General features: G+C 42.2%; 2 protein-coding genes across 5 annotated transcripts in view; one reads left to right on the top strand and one right to left on the bottom strand.

Moving 5' to 3' along the window:
• The window catches only part of LOC138589598 (copine-9-like), an 84,878-nt gene extending 78,408 nt beyond the window's left edge, over positions 1 to 6,470 (bottom strand). For 3 of the 4 annotated variants that reach the window (XM_069659969.1, XM_069659971.1, XM_069659968.1), the window contains exons 1-2: positions 6,391 to 6,467; positions 3,129 to 3,169 (exon numbers count right to left, since the gene is read on the bottom strand). In XM_069659969.1, coding sequence (XP_069516070.1) covers positions 3,129 to 3,169; positions 6,391 to 6,467 — 118 coding nt within the window. Of the gene's footprint in view, positions 1 to 3,128; positions 3,170 to 6,390 lie in introns of all 4 variants that reach the window. The other variant, XM_069659970.1, reaches the window with a different exon arrangement.
• A 16,502-nt stretch (positions 6,471 to 22,972) lies between these two features.
• LOC138590333 (LHFPL tetraspan subfamily member 4 protein-like) overlaps positions 22,973 to 27,609 on the top strand; it is a 31,538-nt gene continuing 26,901 nt past the window's right edge. The window contains exon 1 of the mRNA XM_069660948.1: positions 22,973 to 24,295. Coding sequence (XP_069517049.1) covers positions 23,887 to 24,295 — 409 coding nt within the window. The 5' untranslated portion in view covers positions 22,973 to 23,886. The remainder of the gene's footprint in view (positions 24,296 to 27,609) is intronic.

Here is a 27,609-nt window from a genome sequence, read left to right as displayed (position 1 = left end):
GCTGGACAGCTGTGCTCTCCAGCTGTGATTTGTGATACCCATTTGAAGCCTGACTGTTCGGCTGATTTGGGGTAACGTCTGTCTGAGAAAGCTTTGCCCTTTGGGCTCTCAAAAGTTACCTCACCGCTTTTCTGTCCAGAAGCTGCTGGACTTGTTTTAGTTGCTGAAGATAGAAAGCTTTAGTGTCAGGAGGGCAAAAGGGATAAACACTGAAAACTTTTAACAGCAGTTTGGACTGAGAGGCTCACAGAAGATGCACTCTCTGTAAATATATTTCCACGGCTCTTTGGCTTTTTGTGTTCTATATTCAGAGCGACAAAAGCTCTCAGTGTTGTTGTCAGAACATTTATAATAAAAATGGTCCGCCAGACTTCTTCTGCTATTATGATTCAAAGACTGAACTTCTAAAGACCTGAAAGGTAAAAAAGGTTATTATTTTATAAGTATTAAACATAGCAGGAGCTGAAGGCAGTTTTCGCCCTTATAAATGCCTTGGTACTCGGCAGCTAAAAGGGAATGTTAGGTATTTTGAAACCTGGACCCTATTTGTTTTTTTCATACATTGTTGGGCTCTAAATGACAGATACAAAACAATAAGTCACACATCAATACAAACTCTCTTTAAGGCAGAGGCAGACCAGCAACTACCTTGTTCTGCAAGGTTAAAATACCGTTCTGGTCAATGGAGACTGGTGGCTTTAAAACCCCCCTCCAGAGAAAATCTAGTTTTAACCTTGTAAACATCTCCATGTGGTGTTCTTCATGCGCTAAGACATATCAGGGACAACAGCTGTCTTGGCCATGGCTGGGCCTGTCTGCTTTTACACTGCAGTGTACCAAGGACAGGCTGAGCAACACGTTGTATAACCTATGGCAACCACTTCGGCGATGCGCGATCCAGCTGTAACCGTCATGGTCGTTTTTGCAAACTCTCTACTAACGTTAACGTTACTACTACTAATTTCAAGTTAGCTAAGTTTCAACAAGTTGCCACTAAACGATGGCAGAGACGTGTTTTGTTTTCACAGTTGGAAATTTGCACAGTTGACAGGACTTTTTAATGAGGGGGAAGGAGGAGATGCCTTGGGAGGATTTTTACAAGGTAACTAAATCAGACACAATTTAATATTTCAAGCAGAGCATGACTGGAGCTGCTCTTTGAAGCGATTAAAAAAAAAAAATCTTACCTGAGCAAATAAAGGTACTCTGTAGTGGTTGTTTTTCTAATGTTGACAGACTCAGTCTGTCAATGGCTAAAACGAGCACTTTTAGACCCTACCTTTCAGAGCATGCAACACAACTGCTGGTACAGGCTTTCATGATATCACGCATTGATTACTGCAACTCTCTACTGGCAGGCCTTCCTGCATGCACATTCAAACTTCTGCAGATGATCCAGAACACAGCAGCGCGACTCATCTTCAATCAACCCAAAACAGCACGTCACTCCACTGCTCATATCCCTCCACTGGCTCCCAGCTGCCACTCGCATCAAATTCAAACCCTGTTGCTCGCTTACAAAACAGCAACAAAAACGCTGTCATCCAGGTCTACACTCCGTCACGTTTTTTGGCTCTCACTGACGTCGTTCCCTCCTGTCTTGTTCGTTGCTTGTGTTGGATTAACTCTCAGATGTACGTCGCTTTGGACAAAAGCGTCTGCTACATGAAATTGTAACATTTAGTGGACGCACTTTGATCAGGTGGATTCTCCCTGAAAATTATGTAAGCGCCAGTACAGGCCGTCTCAATGGCCGGCTGAAACAATGTACTTTTCAGGCAGTTAGATCCCAAAATATGTAATCATGCAGCTTGTGTTCATGTATATGTTTTAAAGCTGCATCACGTGACTGGAGCACTGGAGCAACATTTAGCCTGTATCCTGCACCATTCCCTTTTTGTGTGCTGGTTTTAGATTCTGTGCTTTGACAATAGAATAAATATTTGAGAGCCTCCTCGTGGTGTTTCTGTTGAGTCGTTAGTGGAGTGACAACACAGACTTCTTCCTGCAGGGAAGGCAATTTGTCGTGAAGCCTCCACAGCGTCAGTCGAAGGCTCCCATCATGTAGTCAAGATTGAAAAACTGAAAAAGTAGTTCTCCAGTTATTAACTTGTCTATGTGCAGATGGGTTCATAAATCCAGGAAGTGCACCCAGCAGGAGGGAAGAGGACACATATCCATCTCGTAACAATTACTCATGGAGATTTGTACTCAAAATGCAGTTAAATAAAACCTGCATGTTTAAATCCCACTGTTTCCTAACAATGTACCAGACGCTTAATATACACCAGATGTTTCATTATGTAAAACCACATATTTAATGACTGCAGTGTATACAGGCAAAGGCCTCTTTACAAAAAACTGTACCAGAACTGTATAAAATATGAGTCTTATTTATCAGCAGAAGCAGAACACTGAAAACTGTCGCACCTGTTTGATTTGTTTTTCTCTGGAAGGTGATAACGTGATGCGTTTTCCACCCGAAGCATCAGTCTGAAACTCTATCAGCTTTCACCGAGTCGCACACACACATCAAACTGTTCACCAAAGCGCTGATCACAGAAGCCGACATGTATTGTCTTTCAGCTCGTACACACTACTTCTCTGTCAGCTGCAGCTCAGCCGACCTCACGACCTGACCTTTCTTCCACGCTGACTTTTAACTCCCTCCAAGTCTCGTCCTGGTTTTTTAGTTTACCTTCTCACACTTCTACTTTATCCGTCACCCATCGAGTGCTCTGACCTTCTGGGTTATTTAACCGTGCACGAGCCAGAGGGGGCTGCGATTCTTTCTTTCCTACTGCTTTCCTCTCGATTTGAAGAGTAACATGAAGATCAGTTTCTGCCACAACAACAGCTTCTTCTTTTCTTCCCCTCTGTTGCCAGCCTCAATTATAATGCTCCCGGCCGCTGGCAGTAATAGCAAAAACGTATTTTTATTCTAGTTCTATGTTCATTGTTGCACCAAAACACCGAAACAAATTCCTTGTCGGCCTGTGTGTAAACCTACTTGGCAATAAACCCAGATTCTGGTTCTGAAACAATGCAACAAAGATCATAAATATGAGCTCATATTCAGGTTAATATGCAAATTAGCAATAAAAGTTAAGAAACTCTGATCAACGTACCAGGATCTGACTTGGAGAATGTGTCCACGTCCAGCAGACTCCTGTGGAAACAGCAAACAATGCAGGTTAACATGAATCCTTGGATCTGAATGGGAACACACTGCACACTGTGATGTGTTCGCAAGGAGGCCAAATTATCATCATTTAAACTGGAAGATTTTATCTGTATCATCGCTCCATTAAAGTCGAAGTGAAGTGAAAAATGTCATTTTAATCCTAATTGTAATAATTAGATAACATCCACGGTAATATTGTGCATCTATTTGACAGTATAGGCAAAAAAAAATACAGAAAATCAATTTCTTCGTATTCTTATATCAAAATCCGATTTTTTCTTCCCGTAAAACAAAATATCACGTGTGCCTACGTAAGCTAGGACCAACCAATGTTTTTGAACCGCACTGCACTGTCACTCCAAAGTTGTAGAAAACATGGCTGCTCTAGGATCAGTTATTCAGCCTTATATGTACGAGCCAGAATCGCCAGGAGGTAAGTTGAAATCTTGACAACGACTTGACTACAAGCGAGTGCAAGAAGGCAGCCTGAGGTGAACGACGGTGAATGACGATTGGTCGATTTCAGCGACAGCACGGTTCTACGTAGAAACCTGTAGCTGTTCTGATCGGCCCATTTCAGAGGCAACCTTTTTAATCATGTAATGCAATTATGCAGTTTTCACTTTTTGACTGTAGACAATAAACACCCAAAAATGTGAAACCCATGAAAATATGAGAATATCCATTCAAAAGATACGGCCCTTTTTTCTGGGTACCACATCTCGTAAAGTCTGGATCACATTTGAACACTGAGAATATTTTGGACACAATTTAAAGTGGAAATGCTTCAGGCTTTCAGAGTCCAGGTACGGCAGGCAACAGAAGAATGAGACTGGTCCAGGAACAACAATCAGAATAAACAGGCTGGGGTCCGGCAGCGTGGCAGACACAAACACACACAACGAACTGACACATAAACTATGACAAGTGGCGGGCTGTATGCTGAGGAGCTGACAAAGGCAAGGTAACACAGGTGTGTGAGAAGAAGAGCCCGGGCTGAACAGGGGAAACTAATGAGGGCGGGGCAGACAATCAAACTGGAGGGCAGCATGCTCGGTTTTCAATTTCCACAGGCGCCTGAAGCCCCTACATATGAGATGAACCACTGTGATTGTCCTGACCGGAATCAGCCAGAGCAAATGAAACAAATTCCCAGGCTGCACAGTTGCTGCAACTGTGCCACGTGGTCGGTGGAGTCTGACTTTTTTCTGACATGGTAGTGAGCGAGTCTCTGAGTACACTGGACACTCTTGCTTCTGTGGGATCAAGAATCTTGGGATTAAACAAGATAGGTCAAAACCTAGTATGTGGCTGACCGCATCATGTCAGCGTGCGCTTTTGTGGGCAACACTGGAAGCGTGGCGTCCGGTGACGGCTGCGGGACGACTTCGTTTTCATTTGAAATGCATGAAATTTTATTTTATTTTTACCGCAAGCCGTGCGCGGTTCTCGATCAAACTGCACGGTGAAAATGAATTGTGATGAGTCCTGTTGATCTCTGACATCAATATTAACATCTGTTCCTGCAGTAAAACAGGCATGGAGGGTAAAGTAGGTCAACACTTCCGGTATGCTTTTTCAAAGTAAAAGCCCGATCTGGAATTCTGACTCCCCTCATCAGTACACGATGCTTTTATTTTTAAGTGTTTACGAGCAGCACCCAGTTAGAGACGCGTTTTCCATCAGCCAGCAGTGGTTGGTCTGCCAGAGAGGGTAGGCGGAGCTAAGCGGCTGCTTTTCCGCTCTCTGCAAGTGTTGCGAGTAAACAGTAATCTACTATGGCTGAACAAACAAAGAAAAGATGGATGACTACAGATACAACTTCAACAAGAAGTGAAAATACAAAGAAGAAGAAACAAACTCGACGCTCAGATGAAGCAAACAGTCTGAAAAGGAAAGCGACCGTCAGCCAGGAAAATCAAGAGTTACAACCGGAGCCGACCGTGGACGTCACACATGCAGCACTGTCTGGATATCTGGGTAGTGTGCTCCTGCAGTTACGGTTTATCACCATAGGTGCTGCCAAAGAGAACGAAACTGAGATCTTTAAGATTACAGCTTTAATTAAATGATTTGACAATAAAATTAAACCAACAGTAACTCTGAATGCCATTATGCAGGACAATGAACAGGCCTTTTATTCTATTTTGCCCCAATAATTAGACTATTTAGATTAGACTGTTTAGACAATCCTGCACATAATCCCCTCCAAAAACATCAATTTTATGTTCATTACAAACCTGTGGAGGCTTGCTGATCTCCCTGCTTTGAGTTGTTATATTAAGCTCAGACTCCCTCACTAAACCCCAATAAATGAAGGCAAAAAGGAAGGAAAAGTAAGATACATGTACAATACATTCCTGAGCAAAACCAAGGTTAAATCTCAAAGGATGTCTGAGAATGAAATCTTTTAGCTTTTTGAGGGGCGGGGGGGACAAGCACAAAACCTCCCCACTGAGCTCCCCCTCCCTCCCTCCCCCAGGTTCGGGCTGTCTAACTCAGGTGTCTGGCCACTTCAAGTCTGGATGATCTCAGGAGGGACAACACAGCAGCAGCGGGCATTCATTATTCAGGAGTGGACTGGAAAGACGGTCAGCACACCTCAAGGCAGGGAGACAGGCGGGCTGACAGTGTGCTAAACCCTGACTGAGTTTCACTGCCCCGTCAGTTAGTCAGACGGCCAGCCAGCCAGTCGGTAAGCAGAGCAGCCGACCATAAGGCAGCCTGCCACCAGACAGTAAACGCAGGCGTATGTGGATGCTGACAGTGGATGTCACTGTCTTTACAGTGCGACCCAGACACTTTGGCAATCTATAATCGACTATTTATGTCTGAGAATATCAATGTTAATCTCCTGGGTAATTAGCTCGACTTCATCAGTGAGTATCAGGAGAGAATAAAGGATTTTTGATTGCTGTGATTCATATGAGAGGACTAACTCACCTGAGGTAAAGGTCAAGAAAGAGATAGATAGATAGATAGATAGATAAAACATGAAACAATCTGAAATGTTCCAAAAATGTAGGATGATTTAAGAGGGGATGAGGAAAAGGTATCAGAACTTGACTTCATACTTTGATGCTGCTTGCTTGTAAATCTCAATTACAAATCAGACACATGATACCTGATGCAGGTGAAATTTCACACTTTTTAATCAGTGTTTAGACTGAAATATTTCTGCATGTGTGTGTGAGAGTTTATCTTACCGGCAGGACACGGTAACTTCTATTTTAGTTGCAGGGACTCTGGTGTTGAGAGGGTCGAATTCCCCTATTGATGCCATCATCTCGACTCACAGCGCTAACGAGCATCCGCTAAAAAGACCGAAGATCTGATCACTCACAACAGCATCGGGATCGCAGTAAATCCATTGTGGAGATCTTCTTCTTCTTCTGGTTTAGAGAGCAGCGGAGGACGGGAAAGAGAGGAGAAGAGAGAGAGAGAGAGAGAGAGAGAGAGGCAGCGAAAGTTGAGAGGCAGATTTAAAGTTCATTCATCCTTCGTGCGTTCTCGGTGCGCTCCAGGAGTCTGTCCGGTGCTGAGGAGGAGGAGGAGGAGGAGGAGAGCGCAGCCAACCGGAGGCAGCGGCAACGACACGGTGCTCCCCCCCCCTCTCTCTCCCCCTCCCTCTGAGCGTGTGTCATACATTCACTTACCTTAAGTCACCTGTTACATATGGCTGTTAACGCCAACGTTCATCGAATTCAGTTATCCTTTTGAAATGGCAAATTAGCAGCCATACAATTCAGTTTTCCTCTCTATTCTCTTCCCTCTCTGATATATTCTGGGGTGACGTTTTTCAATTGTTGCCGTGAATTCAAAGGATACTCTGGCTCCAGTGAATACGTTTAAGAAGTTTAACTTTAAGTTTTACGTTGTTAAATCATGTTTTTGAGGTCGCCTATTTACTTGTTTCTTTGTCACTGGTTATTTGACTGTTGTGTCTCCATGGTGACTTAAAGAAAATGTTTAAGCAGAGGCAGTAACAATAAGAGCAATGATTAACCTCTAATTTAATGCGTTAAGCAGTGTTGGATGAATCAGTCCTGATTTGATGCATGAGTCTGCAATGACCCTTTTTTATGAAACTTAAATCCTGCTAATTTATTGCAAAACAAATTAATGCATGAAAAAACTGAGTATAAAAAAACACCCTTATTGATTTCAGTGTTCCATAATCACAAAATGCTAATTGTGATGTGATGATGAGCAACAAAACAAAACTTTGACATCCTGCGACCTGCATGTTTGCAAGTGTTTTCGGTAACACTTAAGGTCCTTGTAATGAGTGTTAGTTAATAGGTAATAAGACCCCTTTAAGTCCTTATAAAACGCTTATTAATAGGGATGCTTTTTGCCAATATCCGATATGCCGATATTTTCCAACCCTTTTTGCCAATTGCTGATTTTGATACCGATATATTAGAAACATGGACGTACCAATCTTCCCTACTTATTAACATTAAATATATGTTAATACGACTATATAAGTGTTAATAACAGTATCATAATCATGTTTATTGTTAGATTATAAGACATTTATAAGCACTTATAGACAATGTATAGACAGCTTAAGAGTGTATGTAATACTTAGTTTAAATCAACCTTGACCGCCCCCCCCACGTAGTGCTCATTACAAACGGCAGCTGCAAAAAGCAGTTAACTGTTAATAAGTGCATAATAAAGGATTTATTAACCTTAATAAGGCTCTGTTCTCGCTTTAGATCCAATAACTGCAATAACTAACTGCTAATAAGCACATAGCTAATTGCTACTTACTGCATAATAAAGTATATATTAATCTGAATAAAGCAACTGTAAAGCTTAGTTAAGGTTTAACGTATAAGTGAGCGAGACTCAATGAATGAGTTTGTAATGCTGTAAGGCTTTTATTAACGCTCTTAATCGTCTATAAATTGTTTACAAGTTTCTTATAAATGTCTTATAATCTAACAATAACATGATTATTATTATTAACACTTACATAGTATTAGTAACATATATTTAATGTTAATAAGTATTTTATCAGTACATAAAAGGGTCTTATTACCTATTAATTCTTGCGTATTACAAGGACCTTCATATATAGCGTTACTGTGTTTTCTATTCATGCTTAGCCCTATTTTATTCTTCGAATAATAAATAAATCATTATCTTCAGATATGCTGCTGTTCAGTCTGTTCCAAATCACTGCATATTTATGTCGGCCTTTTGGAGGTTTGTTTTAACCCTTGTGATTCACTTTATTTGGGCATGTGAGACAAGATAAATGCGTATGAGCGATGGGGAGGAAATGCAGGATCCATAAGAGTTTATTGTTTACCGAGCAAACTAAATGATCGTCTTTAACATTAGATGCATTTTAAAGCTACAGAGAAGCCATTCACTTTGCCTTTTTTTGCAGGTTTATGCAGGTAGGCCAGTAATAAACACCGTGGCTCTGCGGACATACAATGAATAACTTAAAGGGAACTTTATAGCGTCTGAGTGCATACGCAGCAAATAAAGGTGTTAAAGGAGGGGGGTGACTTTTTTATGCCCCCTTGCTCACTGACAGTTTAATCTGGCCGTTGCAGTTAACCACAGGGCCCCCATGATGAAATAAGAACAACAATGTGACTTTTTGCAAATGCAGAATCAAAAGCACTGGAGACTCGTTCACCTGTGGAAACCCTGAACAGGAAACACCCTGCCGTCCAAATGTAAACCTCCCTCCTCCTCTCGCCTCTAGTCGAGCCTCGACCGCTCACCTTGTGATAACAAAAAGGCTCTTACATCACATAGCAGCTTATATTCAGTGAAGCAGGTAATCAAACAGTCGGGCGTGCACGCCCATGCTCAATTAGCTGAACAGAAGGAAACAAGCTGTCATCTTCTAATGAATGTCTGTGCTGCTATATGTGGACGGGCTACTCTGTAATTTTCCATTAATCAGCTCTCCTGACTCAACATCACACACTCGTCAGAGCCTCCCACTGCGGCCTCATCACCTGAGCTACATCTAAACTCCTGCAAAAATAGATGCGGTTTGATGGATTGTATTTTTGGAAAGCTGCAAAGAGCCTGAAGAATGAGACAAAATGAGGATTAAAAAGTGATATAAAAGACAATGTTAGCATTTAGTACAAGACTAAAGGTGATGCTGTTCAGAAGAACGCTGTCAGGAGGCCGTGAAGCTGCTGTAAAATGTCGAGTCTGAATCATTTAGTGTCAGAAATAGACTCATTTGCGGATGTTTCAGAGGTAACAGACAGTGAGCGTCACTGTATCACTCCTCTCTTGCTTTTCTCTACACACCAATAATGACAAATTGGCATCACTCCCAGCTATGTGTGTGTCTGTGTGTGTTTGTGTTTGTGTGCGTGCAGATCCACTCAATTTTGCAGCTGATCAGGCAGAAATTGAAATTTTTTATGGACTGAAGAAAACAGCGAGCGAGAGAAATGGGGAGTGAGCCACAAATGGAGGGAGGATAAATGGTCTGCAGAGGAAGAAAATGTGAGACAGAAAAAAGGATGAAATGAAAGAGTAGTGATCTATAAATAAAGCGATTGGACGATAAAGTGGGCAGAGGATTGGTCTGTGTGTCTGTGTGTGTGTGTGTGTGTGTGTGCGTGTGTTTGTGTGTCATGTGGCAGCTAATTACTCAGGGAGGAGAAATCCTGTTTAGTTTCCATATCGCTGCAAAGCAAAGCAGGAGTCTGAAAGGAAGCCTACAGTAATTAGTGAAAAAAACACATTTTCCATTCCACATTTTCTTCAGGTATTTTTGCTTATTTCCTTTTTCCATTTCTCTGTTAATGTGTCCTCCCCTCTGAGGTCAGAGAGAGGTGGCGATAAATACTGATGCGGGCTAATGTAAACAAAGTTTGAGTCATATTTTTGGGTCTAGAAAAAGCAATGAATAATGTTTAACAAGAAAACAGCAACAACAATAAAAGCCTGTTGTCCTTTTCCCATCCAGTGATTAGATTTACCTCCAAACTAGTTGTGACGTCACAAAGTCAGACTGAGACTTCAGATGGATAAACAGCCTCTTAAAGTCACAGAACAGCTTAAACAGCAGCATCATGAAAGATAACTTGAGTGGACAGCGACCTTGTTTACCTTGTTTATTGAACGCTTTCAGTTGTGCGTGTGTTTGGTGTATTTGTGTGCGTGTCTATGGGTGTGCACTCTACATTTGTCCATGTATTTCAAATATTCATGTCGTGATAATCTTTGAAATTACTCTTTTAATTTGTTCTTAACTTCTCTTGTAAAGTTATAAAGAACGTCGCTACAAACCCTGTGTGTTTAAAAGCTTTTTATGAATACTTTTCATGACACATGACCCTGACTTTCATTTCAATAAATGTCTGTTAAGTCACTATCTCTCGCCGAATGAGGTAACACAATGGTGATTGAGCCTAAGCCTTTGCATTTGCAGTATTACAGACTGGGTGTTGTAAGCAAAGTCCATTTTTTGATGGTTCTAAAGATGATCTCTCCAGATGTTCTTGTGGTGTGAGGGATGTTAAGAGTGATTTTACTTCCCCCGATCTGCTCGGAAGGCCGTCGAGGCCGCACCGATTTAAAATCCGTTACAGCCGAGCACACAGTCTGTGGATCGTCACGTGGAACAAAACAAAAGCCAATCAGGAAGCAAGCTGACTGAAGAAGGAAGCACAACAACCGCGGCCAAGGCGCCAAAAGCAAACGTGCGGCATAAAGTAACACGTGCAGCCCATGTTCACGCCGTCTCCACCACTTCATCCACAGTTTGTTCTTTTTTCTTCCTGACTTTTCACTAAAAAGTCCAAAAACTATCATCGTCAATTCTTCCTGCCCGTCGTCCGCCATGTTTGTTTACTCTAAAGTCTCGTTTGACCGCCAGAGATTTCCAGCTGTGAGAGTTGGACTCTGGTTGTTGGTGAATTAGTCTGTTGGTGTGTGGTGTGCCGTTCTGGCGTAGTCGTTCCTCTCCACACACTACAGGAACAAAACTGTTAAACCTATGATTATATATCGTCATGTGTGGGCTCTCTCACGTTTTCAACATGTGTTAAGATTTGAAAAATCATTTAGTGTGGGCCAGGCATTAGTGACGCGTTTTCCATCAGCCAGCAGTGGTTGGTCTGCCAGAGAGGGTAGGCGGAGCTAAGCGGCTGCTTTTCCGCTCTCTGCAAGCGTTGCGAGTAAACAGTAATCTGCTATGGCTGAACAAACAAAGAAAAGATGGATGACTACAGATACAACTTCAACAAGAAGTGAAAATCCAAAGAAAAAGAAACAAACTCGACGCTCAGATGAAGCAAACAGTCTGAAAAGGAAAGCGACCATCAGCAAGGAAAATCAAAAGTTACAAACGGAGCCAACCGTGGACGTCACACATGCAGCACTGTCTGGATATTTCAAGAGTGTGCTCCCGCAATTACCGTTTATCACCATAGGTGCCGCCAAAGAGAACGAAACTGAGATCTTTCTTTTATATATCATTTCATTCGGTGACAATTTATACGGTTTTATATTTTTATACATTTCTAAAGCGACAATAATTCTGTGGGCAAAAGATGAGAAGTAAAAAACCTATTTCTATATTTACAGGGTAAGGCATAAGAAAAAAAAAGAATATTTTGGATTTCGAGAGTAAAGATGAGATATAAAAAATGAATAAACGGAGCGACGTCTGTGAGCTAGTTCAGGCAGGCATCTCAAGCTGCACTGATTTCACACTTGATGTGCATCACTCTCCACAATAACCTGACAAACACGTCCTCCCAGTTTGGCGTCTACTGAAGCTGCAGGACTTCAGGTCGCTCTCTCTGCTCTGCATTGCCACCGCTGCCGTGCACCAGTACTGTGCTCATACTTTCAGCCCCACCACCACCCCAGCATCCACCTGCAGGCTCCGGCGAGGGGGGGTTTAAGATATTATCTCATCATGCCTCAAATTTCTGCATGTAAAATAAATCTGCGAGGAGTGATGAGGACGGAGCCTAGGAGCCAAGCAGTGTGCTGCTGCTGCAATAAGCATCTTGTGAGTCGTCTGACTGAACTTTCAACATTAGAGGCAGAAACAGGGAGAGGAAGAAGTTATTTCTTGGTTAGTTTGCATGTGGAAAATAAATTGGAAATGTCACCAGCAAAGATAAAATGTCGAGAATAAAGTGAAACTTTCAGAATTGTTGGCAGGCATGAGAACAAATCTTCTTGCTCTAATATATTTTCCCTGTACCTGTGACTGCTGCGGAAAAATGTCCTCACGCCTGGTCTGAATACTCAGTAGATAGTCGCCCTTGTAGCACGAGGCAGTTAATTGACATACTTGTGATGTACAGTATGTGCAGCAGCATCTGCATTCCTTTAATTTAATAAATATTCTTAAATTGACGTCATCACTCTGAATATGGGTGCATGTCTCATTTCTGCACATTCACAAGTCTCTCTGATTAGGACCCGATGAGTCAGTCTGAGTGAGCTCAATGAGACGCTTCATATCTAAACTTCCCTCAAATATACAAACAAGCACATGCTGATTAAAGCAACGCAAGCACTTACAAGTTATGTGTGGGCGTACGTCTAAAGAGAGTCGAGGAAGTGATGCGGGTAGCTGTAAAAGATAAAAAAGTAATGAAAGTGAAAAGAAATGCGTGAGTGCAAAAAATATTCCCCCACAGTTTTCTGTGAAAGAGCAGCTGAATGATGTTCCTGTGCTTTAGTTCAGTGTTTCTGAGTGTGTCCGGCCTCGCAAGATGTTTCCATTTCCAATTTCCATTTCAAGTCGCAGTCTGAGACGCCTTTGATGATGTGACAGCATATTTGATTTGAAAGCCGTTTGTCCGAGTGGCCTAAACTCAGCACAAACCACAGCCAACATGCAGGACCAGCGTCCCTGCAGAGGAGACAACAAACAGAGCACCACACCGAGTTCAATAAACCATCTGCGACAAAGAGAGACGAGGAAATATGGAAGGTCCATCCATAGAGGAGGCAATATACTCGTGATTTACTGCCAGTTATTGTTTCAGGGTCGAAGGTCAGACTGTGATGAGAATTTTAATGATCCCGCTGCGTGATTTTGTCCAAATCTCACGGTTCTTTGGGTGAGAATTTCTGTGGGTGTCTCGACTACGGATTCTTATTTTCTACAGCTTTTTAATGCATGTCGGGATAAAAATGTTTTTTCCTTTCATTTGTAACAGTGACACAAACAGCTCAGGGGAACAAAAAGAGACCACTTCATTCATAGGTTTATGTTTGTGTAAAATGAGCTTTAGTTTCATTGTAAACAACATTTCTCCTGCTTCCAAATAAACTATTTTCATTTCCTTTTCAGACTGTTAGACTTGGATTTTCACTTATTGTTGAAGTTGTATCTGTAGTCATCCATCTTTTCTTTGTTTGTTCAGCCATAGTAGATTACTGTTTACTCGCAACACTTGCAGAGACCAGAAAAGCAGCCGCTTAGCTCCGCCTACCCTCTCTGGCAAACCAACCACTGCTGGCTGATGGAAAACGCGTCACTAACTGGGCGCCGCTTGTGATTTTTTCCTAGAAAGTCGTCACTGACAGCCGGTCTGTAATAAAAGCTTTCATCAGTGGGCCATAGGCTCAATCATCATTGTGTTACCTCCCTCAGCGATAGATAGAGACTTAACAGACATTTATTTACATGAAAATCTTTAAAACAACAGAATACTAATGTTTTAACTCAGGAAGAGTTTACAGATCATTTGGCTGTATCACAGAGAGACCGTGTCACATAGTTGTAACTCTATAAAGGGAAAGGATCCGCTGAAGTGAAGAGTCTGTGCTGTGTACCAGAGTTGATGAAATGCTTCCTTCTAGTGTTCAGTGAGGAACATTGCAATGCAACTATTCTCTAATAAAGACATTTAATATATGTGAACACATTTTGTCTTTCTTTAGCAACAGGATGAAACATTTCATTTGAAGACGGGGAGGATAATGGTCTCATACATGAATTTACCTACAGAGCTTTAAGTATTAACATACAACAATCAGCCATAACATTATGACCACCTGCCTAATATTGTGTAGGTCTCCTTTTACCACCAATACAGCCCTGACCCGTCGAGGCATGGACTTCACCAGACCTTTGAGGTACTGGCACCAAGACGTGAGCAGCAGATCCTTTAAGTCCTGTAAGTTGCGAGCTGGGGCCTCCATGGATCAGACTTGTTTATCCAGGACATCCCACAGATGTTCGATTGAATTGAGATCTGGAGAATTTAGAGGCCAAGTCGACACCTCGAACTCAACGTTGTGTTCCTCAGACCATTCCTGAACCATGTCTGCAGTGTGGCAGGGCGCATTATCCTGCTGAAAGAGGCCACTGCCATTAGAGGATACTGTTTCCATGAAGGGGTGTACCTGGTCTGCAACCATGTTTAGGAAGGTGGTACGTGTCAAAGTAACATCCACATGAATGGCAGGACCCAAGGTTTCCCAGCAGCACACTGCCTCCGTTGGCTCGCCTTCTTCCCATAGTGCATCCTGGTGCCATGTCATCCCCAGGTAAGCGACGCACACGCACCTGGGCATCCATATGATGCAAAAGAAAATGTGATTCATCAGACCAGGCCGTCTTCTTCCATCGCTCCGTGGTCCGGTTCTGATGCTCACGTGCCCATTGTAATCGCTCTCAGCAGCAGACAGGGGTCAGCATGGGCACCCTGACCGGCCTGCGTCTACGCAGCCCCATAGGCAACAAACTGTGATGCTCTGTGTGTTCTGACACCTTTCTGTGTGTTCTGTGCTGTGGACTGACTCAGAACTTAGAGGAGACAGTGTATAGACGAGAGTGCGAGGTGGAGGTGGGGGGCCAAGAGCCTGTTTTTGCCCCCAGCACTCCCCAACAGTTTAGTCGGGTTGTGGCAGTTCCTGTTGGCGCACAGAGGTCACATGATAGATAGTTAATATGATGAATGATATATGAAGGGGGCGACCCGTTCTACCTCTGAGCCGCAGCCACCAGTCAGAGAGCACCATGTTTGCTGAGGCTTTGGTTACGAGTTACAGCAAGTTGTTCTTTTAACATTTATTATTCAGAACACTTTTCACAGCAGACATCAAGGAAACATCTGTTGATAAATCTGAAAAAATCTCTTTAAAATCTTCAACCAACAGTGATTCTAACCTCCTCTGTCTGAGCCTCTCAGCTCCACTGTTGCTATTAAAAACACATCAGTGAGCCACACTATCACAGTGGGTAAAATGTCTCTTCATTACCACTCATTAGGTCGATCCTAAAGACCCCATTTAGCTCTATAAATACTCACTAGTGTGTATTAATCTAAGATAAAAAATAGTCCCCAACAAATACACCATTCCTTCTGGTCTGTGGAGAGTTATTTTAGGAAGCTAATGATGCTTTTTTAAGTTTGTGACTTGTTTTAAATATTCAAACTGATGTGTTTGAGGCTGAGATCCAGACCGGGTTGGGCAGTCACAAAGTAAGAGACAGAATAATGTCTAAAGGGCTTTTTTTTTACAGGATTAATTGGAAATAACTAAAGCATGTCAATATGTTTGATCAGACACTGACACAGATATTCTAACATATTGTTTTAAATGTGTAAATATTAAACTTAATATTAATATTATTTGGAAACAACCACAGACTTTTGCACACATGTAGTTCCCTGCTTTCCCAGCAGATGGCACCCTAAGACAAGATCACATGAACATCAGTGTAGTACCGCGGCGCGTGCTGAGGTGGAAACATGCACACAAGTTACGAGGTCTAAAAGTGTGTCATGTATAATTGATACAGTAACACTGTAAAGTAAGTTTACATGAATTCTCATGAACTCATACACGACTTCATGCATGAAAAAGCAGGAACTCATTCATGTTGTACGGCAGGATTTAGCACCATGACAATAATTGTATCATGCATGCACAAACTTAAATCTATGGTAATTTAATCAGCTTAAAACTCGACTTCTTAATGATGCTCATGCAGCTAAAGGGAACATGACTCCTAAATCTGTTTTGATGTTAAAGTTATAATGTCATAAGATGTTATAATGTTATAATTTTGGCTTTTGCTCTACGTTTTATTTTATTACATGATTTATACTTAACTGGTCTTTTTAATCATGTAATCCCGTGTTGGGCAGTTTCTTTCACTTCTGCTGTAACAAAAAACACTGGTGCAGCTCCTGTTGGTTTTGAACGTGCTCTATAAATACAGTGTGCTGACTTGACATAATAATTGAAGTGGAATCCAAAATTAGAATCTAATTTGCATTTGTAGCTTTTTCTAAAATAAGTATTTCCTAAAAGATAGAGGGGACAACTTTACCTGAAGTGACACAAACGTGTTAAAGTCACGCACAAGTGATGTTCAGATAATCATGAGGTGAGCACTGATGTGACTGGTCGTTATTTTGAAGTTCCATTAATTTACGTTTGTCCTCGCATGAGTTACTGTTTATTCTAATGTATTCCTGATAGTTAAAGAGGACATATTCAGCCCATTTCCAGCTCTATATTTTCATGCTGGGATGCCATTAGAGAACCTTTGCATGATACAGCTAAATAAATAATCTTTCGATATCTTATACTGGCCCTCTAAGCCCTTCAGTTTAGCCCAGTGACTGTATAGACGAACTCATTGTACGGAATTGATGCCAATACAGCCCCTGTGATAGGTGCTGCCATCTTGTGATGGTGATGTCATTTGGAGCCAGAGTTGCGCAGTAGAGATCGGCAGGTGGCGCCGCCGTAGCCACTTCCGCTAACCAAAACACACACTTAACTTACAGATAAAAACAGTAAGGATCCTGCACGCCGACATATTTAACAGCAGAACAGCTTCTCTGTGTTGGTCTGAGGTTAACGTTCACAGGTATGGAAACCTCAATGACTGTAGTGATTGTTTTAGTTACGTTTCCTCTCGCCGTTCGTCCTCTACTCTGCTAATCCAGAACTGATCGGCTGCAGGAGCAGGATTTGTCAACAGAGCTGTCAATCATCATTTTTACAGCATCAAATAATTAATTAAAAGTAAACTTGTCTGAAAAATGAACACTTGGACGTAAATCAGCATGATAAGAACTAACTATAATGACAGAAACCATGTTTGAGAAATATTTTTATATTTTAATTTTATAGTTTGACTCATGTCCCATCTGTTAACATGGAGGAGGCGGGCTTTATGACCTATACTACAGCCAGTCAACAGGGGGCGATAGAGAGGGTTTGGCTTCACTTTTAGGGAGCTGTCATGTTGTCCATCTTTTTATACAGTCTATGGTTTAGCCTCTGAAACAAGCAGTTTAAGATCCTGTCTCTTTAACAGTGTTGGGTAACTTGTTACGTTACTGCGTTACCTCCTGAGAAAAGTTAAATCACTTTTGTGTCACCAAAAATTTGGGATCTGTTGACACATGTCTGTTATATTTGTCAGGGCGGCATGTGGCCTACTGTACGTCCAGCTGTAAATGTATTGCCTCTACTGTCATTGCGTAGCCTAGTTTACGGCTCTTCATCACCACCAGTGTTGTGGAGCCGTGTTTAGCTGCAGATGCTTCTTTACATTTGAAGTGGAGCTCTTCACAGCTTACGACCACTTATCCTCCAGACACAGCTTGTTGTTTTCGCCACTTTCACCCAAACATTCAAAATACTGTGAATATTTTCACGAAGTAAACGCTGTCCTCTCTGACATCTCGCTAGTTGAATTAGCTAGCTACACATCTGCACTGGCACAGCTGTAGCTCTGCTGGTACGCAGCTACCTGCCAAGGAGGAGGAGAGAAACAGAAACAGAGCTTCAGGGATTTTCTGTTTTTGTGGCGACAAAAGGAAAAGAGAAATACAGCAATTTATTCCCAGTAACAGATTACTTTTGAAGCCTGCTGAGGGCTTACAGTGGCTACACACAGCAGCGCTTGCAACCTCCTGCAGTCCAAAAACTTAGACAGAGTGGCTGGATGGGCATGCAGCAGATGACAGAGACGAGCATGTGAAGGAACATGAGAAAGCCTGTTTTCAGAGCAGTCCAAAGGCTAAGCGATTTGCTTATGGGGATAACCTCTAACTAACCTATTAATCTAATGAGATAAAAGAAAAAAATACATGCATGGAAAAACACAAATGCACACACATTGTGATCACCTCTTCTTCTCATGGGGTGTGTCACAGCCAAATGAGACTGACATCATCAAATCAGCTATATATGCCGACCTGTGACTATCTTTAACACACATACACACACAAGTGCAGCCATGCAAACACAAATGCACAAACATGCTCTTCCTCTCTGTCTGAAACCCCCCCCCCCCCCCACCCCCCCCACCCCAGAACTGTGTACAAGTCTATTTTCTTCCACTGACATGTCCTCACTTCCGCAGCAGCACTGTACCTTTAGCTGTCAGTCTGCCAATTTTAGCACACACACACATAAATCCCCACACACTCACACATGTGCACATGTGAAAACACACACACACACACACACACACACAGCTTGTCAGCTCCCCTGCTGCAGCTAACAGATGACAGGCGGCCTCGGGATGAAGAAAGATAGTCTGAGTGCTGTGGAAGTGGTGGGCAAAATAACATGCTTGTTTGGACAGCATCCACATGTGCTACGTGTGTTCTGAACGTACACAGCAGCCAGAAGATATGACAGAAAAGTGAAGCCAGTGCATTATTAATATCATATCTATATGAATCACAATGCATGGGGAGACATGGAGGGACTTCCTGTTTATTTAGTGAAACTCAAACACAACCTGCTTGAACACCAAATTTGGGCCCAATAGTAAATCATCTTACACAAAGGTCTTTGTATGTTCCACCTCTGAAACATACACACTCTCTCTCACACACACACACACACACACACACACACACACACACACACACACACACACACACACACACACACGCACACACACACACCACTGTCTTGGCCTAGTTTTCCATGAATGTGCTAGCTTGAGGGCAGATGCGTTTCTCCCCAGAGTGAGTAACAGAGCTTTTAATGGACGGAGAATGAAGGCTTCAATAGTTAACGCAACATCTGGCCCTGAAGAATAAAGGACTGCTGAATAAAGAACACACACATAAGTGAGTTCTGTAACGCACTCAGCTGTAGAGCGCTACATTCATGCTTTTCATGTGGAGAGGTTCGACACTGTTCACATATTATCCAATAATCACTGTGTTCTCTAAAGAGAGGCGTTTGTATGCCTGGAATTATGAGTACATCAAAAACAGTACAGTTAGGCTGTGACCTCTCGTGGCTGTGGTGAGTATGTACAGAGAGAAGGCTGAAGGGGGCGCTGTATAAAGTACATTAAAGTCTGTTTGCGGTGGTGGTCTATAGTAGGGGTTCAAAACTTTCTGGGGCCAGTTTGGAACATTTTCCAAGGACACCTCATGATTGTAACACATATTGTAAAACATATCAATCTAAATACTTCAGACATGTTTCGTAGTGATGTTTCAAACTGCTTGTGGACTCAACTTAAAGCTTTCAGAGAATTAACAGCAGCAAGACAGCAACAGGAACGGTTCACTCCAATCTGAGTGAGTTGAGTTGATCATGACAGATTGACATCATGTGTCACAATCATGTCAGTTTCTATTGGTCCAAAGGTCACGTGGGCGGGAGTAATGGACTCAATATGCTTGTTTCATTGGTGTAAATGGTCCTCATCTGTACACATGCAGTTTTTAATGATACGGCAAAATTGTATAATTTATCATAAATGTATTATAGTCATTTTGCGGAACCCCAGGCTATGGTTCACGGACCCCAAGTGTTCCTAGGACCCCACTTTGAGAACCACTGGTATGTAGGATAGATCAAACATACCATCGGCAAACAAACACAGGACTTGCAAGCTGGGGGACCAGGGTTTTTCGACTCCTGTGTGAAACCAAAAGTTACCTTTGATGTCTTTTAAGGTACATGCTTAAAGTCGAGCTGAAACGGCATTTCGAGAGTATCTAGCTTCCGTATCGTGACGTATTTCCGAGTGAAACAGGACGTGCAGGCGGGACATATCATTAGAGGGATTTGATTTGATCGTTGAGAAGTGGGCGTAGACAGACGTTCTCCACAGCGCAGTAGCTAGCTAACTGACCGAGCGTTCTTGGTGCTCTGCGGCTAAATGTTGCAGATTGATTGGTTGAAATTGTTTGGTGCTAACTTCAGAAGCACGCGTGAAATTTAGTTTTACCGGAAGAAAAAATGATCAGATTTTGATATAAGAATACGAAGAAATGGATTTTCTGCATTTTTTTTGGCCTATATTGTCAAATAGATGCACAATATTACCGGGGATGTGATCTAAAAGGATTAAAATGACATTTTTCATTTCACCTCGACTTTAATGTCACAAATGTCATGTGAAACATGTACCGTAAGAGGCAGTCTGTTTTTGGGGAAAAAGGTTCTCTTTAGCTATTCATGAATAAAAAGGTGTATACAAGTTATTTCAATGTATTTTCATGTGAAACACATTCAGAACAAACTAATTACAGCCACCTCCTGTTTTCAACTTGTCGAGTTTGCAGTCCTGCTAGCTACTGGTGCTGTAGTTGAGCACAGCCTACGGTAACGTTGATAGTTGTGATGATAGATGCGATCATGGTGGCGCATGTCTATGACAAAGCTTTAGCTACATTATAGCGCCATCGTCTGTGTAAAATACTGTAACACAGTGACATACCCCTCTCTGCATTTTATACTGCTATATTGGTTGCACCGGTTTAAAGGACGAAGCCCACTTTTTAGATTTAAAAAAATGTATTAAAAATGCATCTTATACACAAAAAGTTACGGTATTTAATTTAGCTAATGTAGCTAGCATACTTATTCAAACTAAAACCACAACCATTTCCTGAATTTAACAAAGTAGTTTGGTGCCTGAACCTGATGTTTCACATCTTTAACTACATGACCCATAGGTTTGACATGTCTTTGACATGTTTCCTGCCTTCTGTAGGGGCACTAATTAAGGTCCAATCCTCAGGGTGTTGTCAGAGGGTAGAATGAACATGGGTTCTTATAGATTGACAGATTTTTGGGATGCTTTAAGCCAAGCTAGCAGTGTAGCTCCATGGATAGAAATGTGGGTTGGTTCATCCATCACTTTGGTGTAGACTGATATGTCTGAGCAGCACTGATGGACTTTTATCACATTTGTAATGTGAGTAAACTCCTGCACACTGTCTAACTTGCAGAAAATGCCTGATGAAGGTCGCACACTGAAATATTTTGTGCAAGTTAGACAGTGTGCTGGAGTTTTCTTGCATTTTTGATTGTTTTTTTTTCTCTCCTACGCACCTGTCCTATGAAACAGATGTGCGAAGTATTTTCTGGACTTTGAATCACATTTGTAAGGGACGTTTTTGCCCCATAGAGATGAATCTTAACAAATCTGGTTATTCACTTTTTGATAAACTCTTTCTTCGTGCCATAAAAAAAAAGTACTTTGTCCTCTAATTTGGTTTATGAACAAAATCTTGTTAAGCTTAAAACTTTCCCACCAGCCTCAGATGTAGGGTTAGAAAATGTTAGCATGCCGGCTTAGCACCAGCATGTTAGCAATGTCATTATGGGCTTGTTATTGTGCTTTTAGTTTACTTATAGGTTGATTGCAGAATACTATATCAACATTGCAACAGTCAAATTGTAATTTCCCAAACTTGAATTCTCTGCCAATGTATTGTACCCGAGTGTGATTATGATAAACTTTTGGTTAAAGATAGATAACAAAAAATAAACTTTTATTTAAATGTTTTAACGGTCCAAATGTCCCTTTTTTTTTAACGTCAGATTTCCGTTTCCCTTTTTGTTGAGCAGCAGCATTGGCTAGCTTCTTGCCTTTGCTAATACAACAGTTAGCTTGATGTAGCAGCCCAGAGGGACTATGCTAACGGCACGAGTAGAATAATAGCTCCATTCCTTTGGCACAACTTCAGGCTTTTGTAGTCTGGAAGTGGCCCATCCTCAGACCTGACACCTAGTGGCCATTTAAGAATATGCACCCACTCTTTAAGTTTGGGCATTGAGCAGAAGTCTGAAGCGGAGCTGGTGTTTATTTAGGATAATTAATTTTTTCTTTTAACAAACCACACACTGCTTAAAACAAGCCCGGTTGAAACTTATTTTGAGAAAACAATAAAATATTGAAATTGGAAGTGAGCTTAGTTTTTCTGAATGGAAAGAGCACCTTGAATTCAACCAGCGACCAGTGGTCATCATCAGCCACCACATGTTCAGAGGCAACATCTTCCACCCTCTCTGTCCCCTGCATGAGGCCTGTATGACTGGTGTGGGGACAGGATTGATTAACAATACTCTTTTAATTAGAGATAAGAACTGAAGTAGCATAAACAACATGATACTGCGGGTTGGTTTTCTTCCTGTTTTCCCTATTTTCCAAAACACCGGCCACCAATGATGCTAAAATCAAATGGACAAATTAGCATCACTGCATTACAGAAGGACTATACATGAGCTGGATTCTAATAGGACCGAGAGTCAGACTGGACATCCTCCACTCATTCCAACTCACATAATACAAAACATCCTCTGTGGGGTTCCCTGAGTCAGAATGTTTGTTACATAGCGGTCCATGGTCCTACATGTGTCTGTCTTATGAAAACGCTCCCTCTCCATCCAGACGTGAGGGAAACGTGTTGGTCTAATTTCTTACTCAAGGTGATCAGAGGCGGGGGCGCGCTTTGATGCAAATTTCCTGCTGGTAGCTGCTGTGCCCGCGTACGTGAACGCGCACCATCGCTGTCATCAGTACAACATCAGCATCTTCCGGAGGGCGCGCGCAGAGAAACGGGAGGAGGAGGACGGAGAAAGGGAGAGAGAAAGAGAGGGGGGAGAGAGAGGGAGAGGAGACACACTGGATAAAGGCTACGACAAAAACCGTGATGATAACGGAGGCGAGGCGGTGGAGGATGTCGGATTTACGAAAAAGGACTGTTGAAATTTGACAGAGGGTTCGTGCTGAAACATTTCCCTTGATTTTCTTTTTTTATTCATTCAGCTTGATTTCCACATGCTGCGTGGACACTGAAGGCGAGCGAAGGGGGAGAAGGGGAGCACCCTACGGATGCCTCGGAAGGTAGAAACGGGGTCCACCGCTGGCGCTACAGGCAACAAGACACATCTCATCTCACGGATGCTAATAAAGGACATCCCGAAAAAAGACTGTGGACTGATGGACGAGGATGAAAATCAGCTTTAACCCACCTCCACCCGACCACTGTGAAATAAAGAAAACCACATTTTGATGGATTTTTTACATCATTCATGGTGTAGCCCCAAGGAAACGAGCCTTAGACAGCAATGTTGAATCACTGGTCTTGGTAAATTATTCATTAGTGGTGTAGGTAGACTATGATTTTTTTGTATTGCTTCAATGTAGCATTTTCCCTCATTCATTTTTACAATGTTTAGTCTTGTGATACCACATACATATTTGCAGGTGACATTTTTACCGTGTGGTTATGTAGGCCCGTTTATTAGCCTTTAATAAGAAACAGCCAAACTGGAAAAAAGGAAGCTTTGATAAAGAAACTAAAAAGATCTGTTGAGTGAGGGGGTGTGGGACTTTTTAAAGATTTTTTTTTTCCAAGAATCTTAAAAAAAAAAAAAAAAGAAGAAGACACCGGAGGTGGAAACAGAGAAACAAGAATAAAAAAAAAACACCAAACATGTTGCCTTCCCAAGAAGCCTCCAAGATCTACCATGACAATTACATGCGCAACTCCCGGGCCATCGGGGTGCTGTGGGCCATCTTCACCATCTGCTTCGCCATCGTCAACGTGGTGGTGTTCATCCAGCCCTACTGGATCGGCGACAGCGTCAACACGCCGCAGGCCGGCTACTTCGGCCTCTTCCACTACTGCGTGGGCACCGGGCCGTCGCCCAGCCGGGAGCTCACCTGCGTGGGCAGCTTCTCCGACTTCAGCTCCATCCCGTCCGGAGCCTTCAAGGCGGCCTCGGTGTTTGTGCTGCTGTCCATGGTGCTGATCCTCAGCTGCATCGCCTGCATGGCGCTCTTCTTCTTCTGCAACACCTCCACCGTTTACAAGACCTGCGCCTGGATGCAGCTGCTGTGCGGTAGGCACTCTTTAGATAATTGACACCAACAGGATACATTTCATTTTGCCTTTACAGTCACAAAGAAAATTCAACAGCAAAAGACACCTAAAACTCAATTGACCCTCTGGCTGTAGGTTCACGGTTAGCCACCCTGCAGAAGTGCTGGCTTTGCACATTTTTAATGAATGCATTCTTCTTTTGACAGAGCCTCAAGTTGATCAGCAACACAGGTTCACCATCTTTACATTCACCGCTGCAGAGACACCTTTCAGAATCCTTTCTTTGCCCCTCAACCCACCAGAATATATTTAGTCTTTATTTTGCAGCCTTGATCCGATTAAACTTGAGCTATGTCATTAGAATTAACATAAAATCAATGTTGAAATATTTGAGAGGATGGAAAAAGATGCCATACAAAGCACAAAGATGGAAATCCCCACGTAAAGGCTCTTAGTGCACCAAACATTACAGACTCCTGAGGTCAGTATATTTACTATCCAGGCTCATGTTCCTATAGAAACATCAGAGGAAAACCACGTGACTTCTAAGGTGAAAAGTGTTTGTGGAGCATTTTTTTCATTGTCTGTTTCTTTGCTGGAATCAATAGTCTAAATGGTAGAGGCCATGTCTTGTTGCTGTTAATTAGGAGTGATGTACAGAAAGCCCATCGGTGCAAACAAACAGGACTGAGACAGTAGGAACACACTCTGCTGATTATTCACACACAGAGAGATCGAGGAGAGGCCGGAGCTCCCCTGTTATCATTGATATTCTGAGGAGACACCAGAGCATGTGTAAGGAGAGCAGCAGCAGCAGGATCACAGCTTTATGCTGATGAAATGCAAATATCATTCATTCATCCATCTCGGCTCAGCGTATAGGCTACGATGCAGTGTGGTGTGATGGAGTTGTGAATTCACTCTCCTGTGACTGAGGGCTTACATCGGCCTATTTTGAGGGATGATTCCAGGTCGATTGGATTACTGTTTCCAGGATGGTGTTGTTTGTCTCCTGCTGTTGCTGCTAGATCACAGTTTGTAGGCGTGTATGGGGATAAATGGAGGCTCCCCCCAAACACAATCAGGACATACCGGAATCGTGCTGCCTTCAGGGACAGCTGAATTGCTTTAGAACAGGGCATTAAGGGGGTGTGTGTAACATTTACAAATGGTCGCTTTGGTTGTTCTGTGGAGATTTGTGCAGGTGCCAGGGATAGCCTCGCTTCAAGATGGTGTTGCATGAGAAATCTTGGATTTTGTGCAGCACTTTAAAAGGCACCATGCAGAAAATCTTACGGGCGGTTTTCAAAAAACAGCACCAGAAACTATGAAAGAAAATAGGCCCCAAGGATGCTTTGTACAAAGTATAACCAGGGAATGTGCCCCAAATTCAGCTTCATTTGATTTGTAAAAATCCATCACATTGTGATGTCTTTAATTTTAAAAAACTCCAAAAGATGTTCAGTTTATTTTCACAGAAGAAGTAACGCAGCAAAGTTTTTAGGCTTGGTTGGAGATAAACGGGGTTCCCCCAAAACAGCAGGACATACACAATTCATGCTGCATTCAGGAACAGCCGAGTAACCGCAATTAATGTTACAGCGTTACAATTTCATTCTGCAGATGCTTTTGTCCAAAGCGACGTACATCTGAGATTTAAAACACAAGCAACAATCCAGACAGGGGTGTTAACGATTAAAGGGTGTGTGCAACATTTACATGCAGTCGCTTTAGAGGTCCTGTTTAGATTTGACCCAAGAGCTAAGACCCTTCTGGAGGTTGTGCTGCATTAATACTGAGACATTTATTAGCACTTTATGGTCAGCAAGTAGAATTCTGTTTATTGTCAAGTATGTTCACACATACAAGGATTTTTCTTCATGTTTTAGAGCATAACATGAAATAAAAAAAAAAAAAAGAATGCAGGTGCCGAACAGCTCTCCTCCTGGCAAGAAACTCCTCTTAGTTTGTAATTAATAGTTGAAGAAGTCAAACGTGTCAAATTCAGGTTTCATTTGGTCCCTGAAAGTCTATCATCAGTTGGTTTATTGTCCTGTAAAGTTGAAACTAAAATTTGTCCAGTCTCGAGAATGTCCGCAATGATTAGAATGCGTTACGTTATGTTCCTGAAAATGTCTTGTTTTGTCTGACAAACCATCCCAAACCCTAAAATCATTCAGTTTACCATCACAGCGCGCGAAGAGAACAATAAAATGTGACATTTCAGAAGCTGAAATCAGAGAATTATTGCAATTCTTGCTTGAGAAAATTATTCAGTAAAAAGACTGATTCTTCTACATAATACGACACGGGGACACGATGCACATAAGTCTAATTTACTGCAACTACCTTTTGAATATCTGCTGAATGCAGTGCTGCTATTTGGTTTGCTGTGTGAGGAAAAGGCTGAAATGATTGTTCAATGTTAATCTATGGTGATGAGATGTTACAAGGCCGAGTGTGTAAAATGACCGTGTCAGCAAGACTTTGAGCCGTGGGAGCGCCAAGCTCCTCGAGAAACAACAAAATCACGATCTCTCTCAAACGCACATTTCCAGCGTGCCTCCTGTGTGTATCCCACTTCTTTATAAGCTGATCAATGTGATAAATAGGCCAGGCAAGAATAGTGTGGGAGTCAGTTTTCTGTACAGAAACAGTCAGCATGCTGAATGAGAGGGAGGAAGGGAGAGAGAGAGAGAGAGAGAGATCAGCACTTTTTTTCCTTCTGTATTGTTCTTTCCCTCATCCTCATCTGCCCACTCTGTCCTCTGTTCTGCCGAGTGTGTTGAAAAGGTTTGGTGCTCTACAATCAGCACGAATCGGACAGAATAGCAGAGGTACAGATTTTGGAAATCTTCATGACTAAACAGGAACTAAGCACAGGTCTCTGCACAACCTATTAATCAAGTCAAACATTGTCGAAAGCAGTGGAGGAAGAAGTGTTCACATTCTTTCCAGAAGTAACAGTAGCAATACCGCAGTGTGAGATTCTCCACAGCAGGTAACATGTACCTAAAGCATCAAAGTGTTAATCTGAAGCATCAGCGTCTTCGTACCATTTCAGTGCGATGTTTTGCACATTTCATAAACTGTTCCTTTGTTTAGTCAGGTGGTTTCAAACCTACGGGTCAGGTCCCCTCCAAAGGGTCACCATCAAAATCTGAGTGGTCGACTCCGAGATGGAGCTGCTAAGATTCATAAACATTCAAAGTGACAAGAAAGCCCAAACAAGTAAGGGTTCAAAGATCACAAAGGCGTGGAGGCTAAGGTGTATATAAGAAGAGGAGGTAGCCTCAAAGTATGTCGAGTAGAGCCATTAGAGAAGTGCCAAAG

The sequence above is a fragment of the Semicossyphus pulcher genome, unplaced genomic scaffold (assembly GCF_022749685.1).
Source record: "Semicossyphus pulcher isolate SPU_LCO1_2020_fin unplaced genomic scaffold, fSemPul1.0.p SCAF_13, whole genome shotgun sequence".
Taxonomy (NCBI): Eukaryota; Metazoa; Chordata; class Actinopteri; order Labriformes; family Labridae; genus Semicossyphus; species Semicossyphus pulcher.
This window is presented reverse-complemented; position numbering and strand designations above follow the sequence as displayed.